General features: G+C 32.0%; 1 protein-coding gene across 2 annotated transcripts; it reads left to right on the forward strand.

The window, feature by feature from the left end:
• The first annotated feature begins 1,646 nt into the window (after nt 1-1,646).
• Nucleotides 1,647-12,958, forward strand: LOC109609245 (protein drumstick). 2 transcript variants are annotated; one of them, XR_007547770.1, is made up of 4 exons: nt 1,647-1,803; nt 9,103-9,469; nt 11,858-11,941; nt 12,125-12,958. XR_007547770.1 is itself a non-coding variant. In XM_020025881.2 (3 exons), the coding sequence occupies exons 2-3, from the start codon at nt 9,249-9,251 to the stop codon at nt 12,174-12,176; spliced, it is 273 nt and encodes a 90-aa protein (XP_019881440.2). In that variant the 5' UTR covers nt 1,647-1,803; nt 9,103-9,248; the 3' UTR covers nt 12,177-12,958. The 2 variants fall into 2 exon arrangements, 1 of the variants encoding a protein (XP_019881440.2); XM_020025881.2 differs by lacking the exon at nt 11,858-11,941.
• The last annotated feature ends 1,497 nt before the right edge of the window (nt 12,959-14,455 follow it).

Genomic DNA, 14,455 nt, shown 5'->3' on the forward strand with positions numbered 1-14,455 from the left:
ATTAATTGTTAAAATTTAATTACATGTTAGAAATAATAGAATAATTTTTAACACCACATATTTTCTTATTTTTTAATTAATTTTGTATGGAAAATGATCAAATCCATTTTCTGTTTTAATATTTTAAATTCTTGTTAGTAAGAAAAAATCAAAAATTTTATTTACCCCAAAGTTTTAGTGTTATAAATTTAATAATAATAAATTTATATTTTATGAAATTGTAAGGATTTTTATAATTACATAATAATAATAATTTAAAACACTTTGTGATGTAATATATTTGCTTATTTTTAAATTACTTTTATATGAAAATGATCAAACACTTTTTATGCTTTTAATATTTTAAATTCTTGTTATAAAGAAAAAATCATAAATTTTATTTACCATATTTTTTACAGTATTATAGTTTTAAAATATTAAAAACAAAATAAATATTTGATCATTTTTCATACAAAATTAATAAAAAATAAAAAATATATTATGTAAAAAATTATTATATATCTAATAGATAATTAAATTATTAACAATAAATAATTCATTATTATAACCACCCTTATAATTTTATAAAATTTATTATAATTAAATTCTTGTAAAAATTTTTTTTTTACCAAATATTTTTCAATGTTATAAATTTATTAATAATAAATTTATGTTTTATGAAATCGCAATGATGAATATAATTAATGAATTAATTATTGTTAAAATTTAATTATTTATTAGAAATAATATAAAAAATTTTAACACAATATATTTACTTGTTTTGAATTAATTTTGTTTGTTTGCTTTTAATATTTTAAAACTTGAAATAATAATATTACATATTATTATCTATAACTTATTATTTAAAATAACTTATGTTTTTGTAATATTTTAATACTTTTTAAATCAGAATTTTTATCGTTTTATTAATCAGTCACTTTAATAAGTTTAAATTTAAGTATACATTCATAGTTTTTATAAGTTAACTTGAATCAAACATAAAAAGGACATTAAATAGTATTGGATTAAGATTTTAATTGTAAAATAAATATAGTTTATGAAAGACTTTCTTGTTTATATCACTATTTAAGAAATCACTGATTACTAACCAGCATCACGTATTTATGACCATAAATTACTACATACTATATTCTACAGCTAGAGTAAATATAAATTACAATTTAAATAAATACCTACTTTTAGTTAATAAAAGAAATAAAGCAATTTTCGTCAAATAATTTATAACACAAAAGAATCGTGACTGGATTATTAATTATTGTAGCTTTGGGGTTTTTTGAGGTTTTAGAAAAAAAGGGGAACAAATTTTCCTTCCATTTTATTCCAAACATTTTTATTACAATCATTAAATTTAATAACAAAAATCGACGGCACCGGACTTGTTTAAAAACTTAATCAACTCCGCATCACGGCATACATCACGACACGGGAATCCAACCGGTCGTATGGTCCGACCGCATAAGGAACAGTTTCGTGTGCCTTCCACCTGACTACCGGTGTTCTCGTCCAAGCCATCTGGACCCTTAAACGCTCCCTACCTAAGACCGTCGGTCTCTGGTAGGCAGGCCTTACGGACTCGCTGGCCAGGGAGGCAGGGGGACGCGGGGACGCCACAAAGCAAGTCCCTGAACTACACAACACTAGTAGATTAAAACTCATTCAGCTACTCCCAGCACAATTGTACAGAAGCAACAGTTTTCGACTACCTTCCGTATGAGAAAGTTCACCTGCACCACACCGGACCAGCACTGAGATTTAGCAGTTTTTTCCAACAGTCCACGACCAACAGCCAAGCCGAACACACAGGTTAGTGCACGAATTTTAACTTAGCCGATATATCGGGATTTTCGTTTCGACTTTGCATGATACAACACTTTGGTGTCAATTGGTGTCTTACCATCACTTCGTCCTGGGTAACGCTCTCATTCAGGGTCCGGTGAGCTGTGCACACAACCGAATCACGTGACCGCCAACCGTGTTACCCGTTCGCACAGCCACCGCGATACGCTCTCTGTTATTTTGATCGCGATGGTGGGGATTTCTGGTCGCCCAGAGTATGGCTACCTTGTTACGCGCGTGATTTATTTATGGCCGTTTTTTTAGAAGATTTTCGTAATTTCTTACTCACGATATGCCCAGGGTTGTGCTTGAAACGTTTTCGTTAACGTTGCTTTGAATGATAGATGACTAATTTAAATATCATGTGAGAGCTAGTTTTGGGGCTAAATCACTTTTTAGAGTTCTACAAGTAATAGAGACGAATTGCTTTTTGTGAAAATTGTTAAATTGTAGTAGAAGATGATTTTTCTATTACGGAGACCCAAAATTATCTTAAATTCTCGAAATTATGCTCTTCTTCAATCATTATTTTGTATTTCAAATGTTAATCTTGGTGTCGGCTTATTGTTCATGTACTTAATTTACCAAAAAACCTTTTTTTTAATCACCATAGAAATATATTTTGATCTGCTGTATTTGGCTTCTAAAATGTATCTTAAAAAAATTGTACTTCGTTTCAAAATATTTTTTGTCGACTTTGGTGTTGATTTGTATGTCAAATTTCACTTACAATTTGTTGTTTATTTCGAGAAAACGTTTCTAAATTTATCTTTAATAGTGATCTTTGAACTACCAATAATTCGCCATTTATTGTTTTCTTAGCTTTAAACATTTAATTTTAATGTTTGGAGACGTTTGAAAGAAATTTCCAAAAAACAGTTTCTCTTCCCATGCGTTCTCATACGTTATAACTTTTTAATCACTACCGTTTTAAGTGCCTGAGATTTTAACTAATCCATTGTTCAAAACACACGATTAGCCTGGAGCGACGTGTGTCTTCTCGAGTTCCTGTTATCTTATTCAAAGTCGATTTTCATGTGAAAACAAAGATGAGGTAAACTACGTAAAACGGCATTCTTCAGTTTTATAAATTCATATTTCGGTTCGTTTTTTTATTATGATTATTTATGCATGTGTGACGGTTGCCAGCTCACAAAGGTAGGCTCATAGTGTGTCGGAAGCTTTTGTTTTGGTCGGTGGTAACTGGATCTTTAATATTTATGTGTCTACTGTCTCAAGTCCACCTTTTGTCATTTATTTCCATTTCATTTGTTCCCACCGACACAACTTGTCATTGAACTGACGCACTCTATCTCTGCTCTGGGTGTTCTGCTTTTTTTTAATGAACTTTCCATCGGCGTTTGTGTTTGACTTGTGATTCCCAGAAAACGTTTATGTTTACCTTTGTGGGATTGCCCAGTTGGTTTAGCTAAAAGGTATATTTATATCCCATTTGACATTGACACAAAACGATTATCTGAGTTAACATAACCATTAGAACCATCACAATGAGATACAATGAGGCCCTTTCCCTATTGTAGTCCAGGATAATAGGTGACCAAGGAATGTTGATGTAAATATCATTTGAGGAGTGGAAAATCTTATTAAGGGGTTTTTAAAATTGGAAATATTTGTATTTATTAATCGGCACGTTTTGACTCCTTTGAATCATGCTGTAATAACTCTATTTTTTGAACTAAACTAAATTTGTTTCTTAAATCTTTGTTATGTAATCAATGAGCATCGACACGAATTTCTACACTTCAATTTTTACGAAGCTTTCTGCTTCCTCGTAGTAGTACCATCACAAATCACCTCCTGTTGTTACAAAACATGTCCATCAGATTAATTCTGCTCTAATTGCAAAATCGCCGATCAACTCTTCCACTTAATCACCCACCATTATCGTAACCACCGGCGTCGGTTTGACCCAGTTGGCTACCGGTTTTCTCCAATTGAGCGTGTTCCCCATGCTACCGGTCATTAGCGGACCGGAATGGGTGGAGTCGTGAGATGCGCGGTTCATTTATTGGACGGCGCACGGTAGCTCATGTGCGTGTCACGTGCCATTGTTCCTGCGGTCTTGCTACCGTGCACGGGTCGGCCAATCCAGAGGGTGCCAATTGAACGCATTGCGTGATCTCGTCTTGTTAACATCCGATCTTGGATGGTGGAAAGAAAATGAAGACAGACGATGATGGAAATTGAATGGATTAGAAAGGTACTTGGAGGAACTCTGGTGAAAAAAAGTGAGAGTCCGAATCGATGGGTAAGGATGGAGTACACATATTAAAAAAAAAACGCGCTGGAAATGTCAGACAATGGTGAATATCAATGGGATTCGAACAACAATGAGGGGCGGTGACTCTAAATAAAGTTTATTAGCATAAATATACGGTTGAACATTGTCCGCAACGGCGGTGAGATTAGGTGACATTCAATGGCCGTTGTGTTGCTGTAGGTGCGCCCCGCATTGTTGATGTATTGATTTTTTGTCGTTTTCTTTTTGTCGTGCGATCCGATACGCTTTTTGCTGGATTTGCATAATTTTATTAAGTTGATGTTTCGTTTTTTTATTCCTTATAAAAGTTCGTACAGTATAGTTTGTTTATAAGTTACTTTCAATTCTTCTAAATGACAGTATTAGCATCTTGAAGACTGTTAACAAAGTTTTGACAGGAAATATTGGAGGATTTACAAACATTTGGAACACCTTTAACATTGTTTAGTCTTAGATGCAGAAGTTCAACTTGTTGGTATTAAATGAGTAAATCTTATTACACCCTATCTTTCCAACTTCTTCAACTCTTCCCTTTGTTCTAAATTGACATTATGGCAAATACGACATGTTTGATCAGATTTATTACCTGAACACTCCTCTGTGATATCATTTGTTCCTCATTTTTCATCGATTCATACTTGAACATGCAATTGACATTTACATTTAATTAAAAATCCAAAGATGGAATTTGCGAAGGTCTTACCGTCAATTACTCCAATTGCCACTCTTTGATCTGATGATTTGCCCATTAACTGTAAGTTTTTGACAAGAGTCACAGAATGAAATTCAAGTAAATCATCATGGATGGTAATTTTCTAAATCACTGTCCATTAAGAAGTGATTTCTCTTATATAAAATGAGGGACTTGTGAAAGATTAATGTCCATGTTTGTTCCTCCTTACACCCAAATTTACACATTACGTGATTGCGACATCGAAAACCATTACAACAGAAGGTGTGGTTATTTAACACCACAATGGTCTCATGATGTGGAACAAAAAAAAAAAAATAATGAGTTTTCATTATCCTGTCGTCACATTCTGCCAAAACGACTCTGCGAATTACCACTTAATTGGGTGTTTTCTCAAACTTGTCTTGGTGGATATCGTAAATCAACAAGAGCCCAGTGAGACAATCAGAAAGAGAAAAGGGGGAAAACAATTACAATATCTATCGTTGCCGTCTCTTCGACCTGTCAAAAGCACGGATTTAAAGGCAACGGAATAGACACGACGGAATGACAACAATTACTTTATGTTAATCAGTTAATGACTTGCAAATAGTTTCTCTCCGCTATCCGGTCGCCGCTGAAAAGACAAAGGGACTCGGATCGGTATTGTTAGGGAGCGCGGTGCTGCGCCGTACATTTTTTGACGGGCCGATTTTCCGTGATGAATTGTCTAGGAATTTATTTTCGATTCCTACTGAGATCTTTGCATTTTTAAATCGGTACGGGCCGACTAATGGTTTCATCGACGATTATTTATGGTTGCGCGGCACTTGGCGGGTGTTTATTTTGGTAGTTTTTAGTTAATTGATAGTTTTTCGGTTCTGGGAAAAAATGGAGGCTTTTGAATAAATCAATATTTTGATTTTGGGGCAAGATGATTAATCAGTTATTCGGGTTTTGAGTGTCTTGCGGTCTCTTGAGGATGACATGGGAAATTGGAATGTTTTGCTACTTAAATTGCTGCTCATCCAAAAATAAAAAGATGAACATTAATTTTCAATTCATCTTCGTCTTGTTTAATTTATGCCAATTATATTCTTCAAAAGTATTTTGAATGAGTTTTGATAGTCTTAATTGATTCCTACTTCATCTTTCATGTTCTGTTTATATTAGAGTCAATTTTGTATCGCTTCTCCTTATTCATTTTTACATCAGACTTTGTCATCCGAGATCGATTTGTTTATATACTGTCTTCGTTACGACTTTGCCAGGAAATAAACTTTCATTTTAAGTTTAATACTGAAACATTTTTTAAAAAAATAAAAGGAAGATTGAAGAGATACTTCTCCGGTTAATGACATTCAGTTTATTGATATGTCTTAAATGTGGAAATTGGAGTTAGCATAAAGATTGCAAGATGTTCGTCATCACAGTCTTTAACATGAATAATGACAAAGGTTGTAAAGATGCAGAAAAGTTAAAACGCAATAAACCAAGGCGAAATATTCGTGCCGGTAGCGTTGTAAATTCAAATAAGTTCGGGCGAACCTTGAGCCACAAAAGACGGCCAGCCCCGTCGAAATGTCAAACGGCGGCCCAGCCAAAACGAAACAAAAACGTCCGAATCGCGTCCGCGGCCGAAAAGAAAAAATAAAATTAAAAAAAAAAAAAAAAAAAAACAATGGCCCGACAACTGAAACACTGAAATACCATCGGGGAGTGCCATGGGAATGAATGTGTATCGCGGTCGACGCAACATCACCTTTGCGGAGCGAAGCAGTCGAAGATCGGTGCGGCGTTTGTGTGCGCGGGTGGCGGCGCTATCGTGGCAGGCCTTTCACCGGGGACGCGGAATACGCGTTCCAGAGAGAAGAGACCCGGACCGCAGAGATCCTCCGCTACGTGCTTCTGAAAACACCGGACTCGCCACGGTTGCCAGCCGCCGCTCGGAAACGATTTTGTCGCGGGTGACGTGAAAGTGTTTCGATCTTTTGCCGACGTCCGATGCGGTCGCATATCGGATGATTCGATGAGTTTTGTTCGTTCCAATTGGTCCTGATATACCTACGTATTTTCATTTCGGTTTTCGGAGACTCGGCCACGATTCGGATTTAAGGTTTGTTTACCTTTAAAAATGACAATTATCATGTAACTATATTTATTTACTTTATTTAGATTTTCTTGTGTTGTCAATGTATCTTATCTTATGATAAATTTTTTAATTCAATTTTTAGAAATACCTTTCCTTTTTACAGTGACATAAGAGATAATTAATGTTTCTCTAAAAGGCAACAATATTTGTATTTTGTTTTATATAATTATTATTTTTTCATTGCGTTATATATTGAATTGATTTATCCCTAAAAACTTTCTATTTTACCTAACCTTACCTTATGTAACCCAAGTTATTCTAACCTAACCTAACCTAACTTAACCGAAACTAATCCAAATAAATATAGCATGCTTTATAATATATTTCTGTTAATAAGTTTCATACACAACTGAGTCACTCATACAAAACATTCAATCTTTATAGTTTTCTGATCCTTGCATCAAATGCATTTCCAATGAAACATCAACGACAAACAAATGTGAAAAATAACAAATATAATTTCGGGCGAATATTATTGTTTATATTTCAAAGCAACAAAAACAAACAAATGAAGAACTACGCCACTGCGGATCCCGGATAGTCATAACCTCGGGGATAACGATAATTCTGTAATTGCAAATCAATAGTCGGCTGCCCGTCGATTAAACGTGGCCGCGGAAAAATAATAATAATAATAATAAAAAACTCTGAACAAATGTCGATGCATCGAGAATTATTATTCATAGAGGAATTTATAATGGGATGCTGCAGTTCGTGATTGAGCAAAACCGCATGGGTAAAGGTGTGTGGTGTCATGTTAACAATATCCTTAATCGTGTACAGTAGCATTATTAATATTTATAAATATCGTTTGAATAATGCACCGGCATCATTGTGGTAATTGAAAAAGCGCATGTTGTTTATTGATGTTTTAAAATGCGTTAATTGCAAGATTAACATTTGTCTGAGTCGAATGTGCAAAATTGGATTTATTGCCCATAAAACTAGTGTTAGAGATAAACGCGCCGTAAATTATCAAATGACCTCACAAATGAATCTATAAGTAATACATATTATGTAAATAATATTTAAAGTTCATTATTACAAATCTATTGGCGGGCTTATAATTGAGATGTTCATATTTCGGAACACAACAAAACAGGATCTCTATAATCAATCAATCATTTGGCAAAAGTTTGCACGAAACAAAACAATTGTGCTCACCTTTGATTAACCTCTCTTGATCACTAACCACTGACAACTATTATTAAAACACGCGACTTATTGTTTTTGTATAATTGATGTAATTATATGCATCTTAGAATTAGGATTTTCCAATATGTCCAGAACCGCAAGTTTCCACCCAGTCTTAAATTAGAATTTGTGTCAGGAAACTACTTTGAACCATGACATTTTGTTTTGTTGGCGTAATTTTTATATAATTAAACTATTTGATGGGGAAAATAAGATGGGTATTTAATGCTTACCATTAAATCATCTGTAACGTAACCTTTAATTGAATTTATAACAATAAAACGGAAAATTGAATTAAAAGTTATGGGTTGTAAAATATCAATGCAATTTAATGCTCGTTAGTTATTGCGATAAGCCATGTGTAATTTGTTTGAAAACTAGTGAGCAAGTGTGAAATAGTAAAAAAAAAACTGGCACGTTTTCACCATTATCAATTCTACGTATTCCGTAGAAAAATTCATTGAGTTGTTCTACTGTTTTATCTATTAATCATATCGTCGCTTCCTATTTGTGCAATATGGGTTTTGTGATTCAACCGTTAGAAAAGTAATAAATCACCTTTCGTCGCGAGATAAATCATTATGTTGATTTTTATAGATTCAGCTTAAACAGGATGCCATTTTTACAAATTTTACACATTTTAATCTTGATAACCGTTTTGGTGATTCACAATATTTTTGGTGTGAATCATATTAATTTGAATTGTTCCAAAAACACTATTTTATTGCTAATTCTGTATAAAATAATAAACAATGAGTGAGCCATCGAAGTAACAGAACCTTGCAAAAGTGCATCATCACCATTGCAATGACTAAACCAAAGAAACCCTAATAAATCAATTTCTGATTAGATTAAAGTAAGTTTCTAATAATAATAGCCTGCTGAGAAAACATTTGCACGCACACAAAATGACATATGACCCCGAACAATGACTCAATTCTAAATAAATCACGTAAATTCCGTTCACAGATTTCCGACCAGCATCCGCCTTCGCTCCAGATCCGATCGACTGTAGTGAATCCCTAAAAAAAATTGCAACGGACGATCCGAATCCGACGACGCAGATCATCATCGTGCCCGGTAACCAGCGAATAATATAAAGCGCCACCGTCACCATGTTCGCCATTATGCAGCTAGATAACGACGTCAGTGGCAGGGAGTTCCGCAGGAAGATGCGTGCCAAGTGCGAGTTCATCTGCAAGTACTGCCAGCGCAGGTTCAACAAGCCCTACAACCTGATGATCCACGAGAGGACGCACAAAAGTCCGGAGCTGACTTTCAGCTGCGAGGTCTGCGGCAAGAGCTTCAAGCGTCAGGACAACCTCAAACAGCACAGGTAGGAATACGATTTCATTCACGACTATTCCTTTTTGTCTTTGTTTACGACAATTTTGACCAGTTCAATCGATTATTGATTATTCAGCATCAAAATAATGACTGATAATATGATTACTTTTAATTTTGTTGCATTGTAAAAATTTTAAGCATTGAACTCTATGTTATTAATATAATTATATATATTTTTAATAAATTCAATATTTTTATTTACCTAAATATTTTGATGGGAAAACTTAAATAAAAACAACAAATGTATAATCTGATAAAAATAAAAATGTTCATTAAAAGTACTCTTATATAAATATTTTTGTTAATATGACTAAGAATTTGTTTTATAACAAAATGAATGGGATATTAAGTAAAAATATAAATATTAAATCAACTAAGTCACATTTTAAATACTCAGAAGTATTTTAATGTTTTTTCTTTCTCATATCCGATTACTAAAACTATAATTTTTAATAAATTTGTATTGAATTATTTAATATGTCTAGACAATTTTTAAATAATTTGTTAATTTGATTGAAATTAAATTTTAATCAAATATTTCTAAAATTATTACTGACTAAAAAGTATTAATGTTTTCAAAATTGTCGAATTCATTCTGTTGAAATCATTCAAGAAATTGAAAAATAATTATTTTTTTATTTTTCAATCATAAAATTAAATTTTTAATTTAACTGAAAAATGTTATAAACTAAGAAAATTAAAAAAAAAAAAAATTAATAAAATTAAACCGTAAAGTATTTTATTTTTAAAATTTTGTTTATTGATGATTTTAATGGTTTTCAATAATCTTAAAATTTTAGTGCAATTTTAATTATGTTATTAGGAAAGATCAATTTTTAAAAATTATTTTAGTAAATATTATTTTTTAGAAATATTTTAAATTATAATTTCACCTAATTTGGTCTTTTTTAATTTCATATTTAGTATTGTTTTAGATCCATTTTATATAATTTCAATATATTTTTTATGATATTTAATATTTTCCATCACAATTATACATATAAAAAATAAATAAATATATTTATATATATTTTTGTAAATAAAATATATTCTATTGAACTGATCATTTCACCTGAACCTTATCTATTTTTATGTAAAAGGTGTGACAATCTCGGATAACCTTTAGTCACATTCGAGTTTGTCATCGCCTTATCAATATACTTATTGTTTGTAAATATTTCTTATTTTTTCACAATTTTCTTTTGCGAAACAGTCCCATTAAGTTGTCGATAGCGACGCGTTTTCCCACAATATAAATAAAACGCTCGATTACGGTACTGACAGGTTCACTTTGTCCGAAAAAATTTAAATTAACTCATAGACGCCCACGCACGCCGAAATCTCTCGTTTCTACTAATTCTTATACGAAAAAAAACAACGGTTTTGGTGTGGGTTGACTTTACGAAATCCTATCAACCTTGTCTACCGTAATAACCTTTATAAACAATTTTGTAACACATTCGGATATAATGTCAATAAAGATGTACGGCCATAAAGAATACATTAATTAAGCCGCGGAATCAGACACCAAAATACGTAGAAAGTTATTTTATTTTGACGTTGTTAATCTTTGTGTTATAAAATAAAATCGGTTTAGTGAAGATTGGGCTTATCCACTTGATTATCTACTGACTTCGTGTTTGCACATGTAAAAATACAATGGATAATTAATTTACTATTTGAAAACAAAAGTAGTATTCGTATTGTGTTAGGAGTTTGTCTTCCATTATGAAATATCATTTAATCCAAGATTTGGCGACCCGAAATTTTTATGACACAGTAAAATCGAGTTGTCCTTTGTCATCTCGTCACTCAGATTCGTTGCAGTGTATTAAATGTATTTCTGGTGACAGTAAAATTCACGTGAATATATTACTATTTTACTCGAGCCATAGAAAGTCCACAGACCATCGCAAATCCACTTTATAGCCGCACAATAAATCCTTTTTTTCCAGCGAGACGTTTCATTTTTCAGCACGCTAAAAATAATAACTTGCTCCAGATGCGCAGAACAAACAAACTGATTTTGTTTGTGGGACTGCCACATGTCGAGAAGAATGTCGGAAAGAACAAGTAACGTCATAACATAACGTCACATGTTACGTAGCCGTGAATTACAAGGTCCGCTATAGGATCTGGCTAATTATATGCTAATCCATGATCTTGCATTTAGAAATGGTGAGATAATCTCCTGTACTGCGTAAAAAATACCAATCGATTGATTTTAATAACATGTTGGATTACTCAAAGGCATAATGGGACTGAATTTTTTTTTGTACATAAATGTTTTATTGTGACTGTGATTTAGTGGTACGATTTTTATTTTAACTTATGTATATATTTTTACTAATCTGGTTTTACCTTGCTTAATTTTTAGATGTAATCAATGCATTTGGCGGTAAGGGGCTCCCCTCTGGGCACACATTTGGGCCAACCCGGCTCTGTCTTCTTTAATTGCAATGTAAGATAATACTTTTAACACTCTTATATATTTAATTGTTCATTCTACATTACTAAAAATTTGATCAATAACCACATGCTTTCACTAACGCTTTTTACGTGAAAAAATGATATTGCGATATTTCGATATCATTTTTTCGGTGTCGTTTCACATATTCACCAATGAAATTTTCCTCTTTTCCAGGACAATTCATTATCCGTCAACACCGGCCTACAATTGTTTTTCGAGATACTGAAAAAATCTTGGGAACAATCATTTAATCACTTTCCGAAACAGTATTCCACATTATTAATTTATTGTCTTTGCATTTTTGTACATACTTTAGTTATTATGGAAATTTATTATTTATAAAAACATAGCGTGGCATTTAAGTGAATGGAGGATGACATGAAGAAGAAATGAAATTTTGCTTAGCCGTTTATGTCGTTCTTCAAAATTTATTCTAAACACGAGGAGGACTATCTGAATGTCTAGTCTATATTCTGTACTTGATCAAATTCCGACAAAATTTATAGCGATATTCAAGATTATTTAAATTATAAAAATATTCAACTCAAATATATAATTATTTTAGCAGATATGACAGGCAGTATATAAACAAAGTCGTACCCATTTTTTTGGACAACATTTATCAACTTTTCGGTGAGAATATCGTTATGAATTTGGTACTTAGTGCAATCAAATCATCTCACTTTTTTTAATATTTATATAATTATTTTAGAATTTGTACAGTGATTTTTTATATTAAAGTACTTTCTAAACATGCTTACAATTATTAATTCTTAGTAAAATATTAAGAATGTACTAATATCTCATTTTTTATTGTAAATTATTTTATTTTAACTGGTTATATTTTGCCAATGCAAAAAAATAATTCAGTGGCTTTCCGTAATATTTAGATGACATTTGATGCAATATATTAAAAATCAAGAAATATATTTAGTTTTATTTTATTTATTAACTTAGTTTTTGGCATTGTACATTATTTTGCTCCATTGAAATAAAAAATAGCACATAGCTTGTATTTTACTCATATCCGTCCTGCTTCCCAATGTCCCTTAAAATTGTTAAATAAAATGTATATCAACATTCCCATTGGAATTGCTCATTTATTGCCATAGTTAAAATATTTAATCCACGTCATCAGATTTTCTCTGAAGGCAAACTATTGTTTTCAAAAATATATTCAGTTATACATAAAACGAGATAAAAAACAAACAAATTTAAAAACACTATAGATATTTATCAAGATAATTAAATTATATTATATTATTTTTGAAACATAAATTTAACTATTCATTGACAGATGGCATTACTTCTTATAAGATTAAAAATGCTCCAAATATATTTATTAATATGGAACGAAGTTTTAATTGTGCATTTTTCATTATATTTTACTTTATAAAACTAAAAATAATTATTAATATCTACCAATAACTTGAATTGACATATTTTCAGATTTAAGATTGGTTTACCATTAGAAAATACTTGTTAAAAATATGCAATCTGAAATCTTCGATATAAAACTAAAAAAATTTCAAGTGAATACTAAAATTATCATTCAGCACAATGTTAAATTAATAAACGACTTATATTTTGAAAAATTAATTAAACTACTCATCCACAGGTGGCGCTATTTATTACCATAATCAAAAACCTTAATATGTTTAAATATAATTCATGTTTTCGAAATTATTTATTTTAAATAATTTGATCATATTAAAAATATGAGTTCTTATAAGTACTAGTTTAATGTCTTGACGATGCGAAGCAAAAGAAAAAAAATAAGTATATCTTTTTATCTGAATACAAGTTGGACAACATTGAGATATATAGAGTTATTGTGGATGATTAGTTAGTTTATGATTACTAAATATTTTGATATATCCCATTTAATTGAGACATTGGCAGTACAATTTAAATAAACATGCGAAACATCGATCGGAGTCTCGTCGCGTTAAGCAGCATCTCGTTACAACTCACGACGGTCATTTTGCATACATTTAATATCGATTAGCCTGTTTATAACTACATAAACTGCACCCGATCTCGGCGCGTCGACTTCGTTTTGTTCTCCCGCGTCCGCGATCCGACCGATTATTATTGCCGGACCAGATGATATGAGAACTACTGGCAGCGATATGCTGATGAGGGACACGGCAAATTGCGCTTTTTGCATGAACTCGCATTTTTCTAATTTCTATATTTCTCTTGTCAAAGTAAATGGAGCCGCTCGGAGCTTGGGAAAATCTACCGGGCAACGATACGCGGACGGTTGACATGGTAATTGACTAGTTCGATGAGATCGTTACATGATGCTGGAAACTATTAGAAACTAGGTGAGTCCGCAATCAATGAATTCCAATGGAAATATGGAGATTTGGTAAATTGCTGTTGTTTCTAAAATTGTTCATGAATTACAAACTAATGCTGCTATAGAACGTTAGGTTCTGATGTTTCTGAAGTTCATTACAAATTTATTATTGTTTCTAAGAATAACAAGAGAGATCTGGT

This window comes from Aethina tumida, chromosome 1 (genome assembly GCF_024364675.1).
Source record: "Aethina tumida isolate Nest 87 chromosome 1, icAetTumi1.1, whole genome shotgun sequence".
Classification (NCBI taxonomy): Eukaryota; Metazoa; Arthropoda; class Insecta; order Coleoptera; family Nitidulidae; genus Aethina; species Aethina tumida.

What these genes read in the sequence shown, in the direction of transcription:
- LOC109609245 (XM_020025881.2), top strand. Translation starts at nt 9,249, where the DNA reads ATGTTCGCCATTATGCAGCTAGATAACGACGTCAGTGGCAGGGAGTTC. An exon ending in GACAACCTCAAACAGCACAG is followed by an intron (nt 9,470 to 12,124) that starts GTAGGAATACGA and finishes CCTCTTTTCCAG; the next exon opens with GACAATTCATTATCCGTCAA.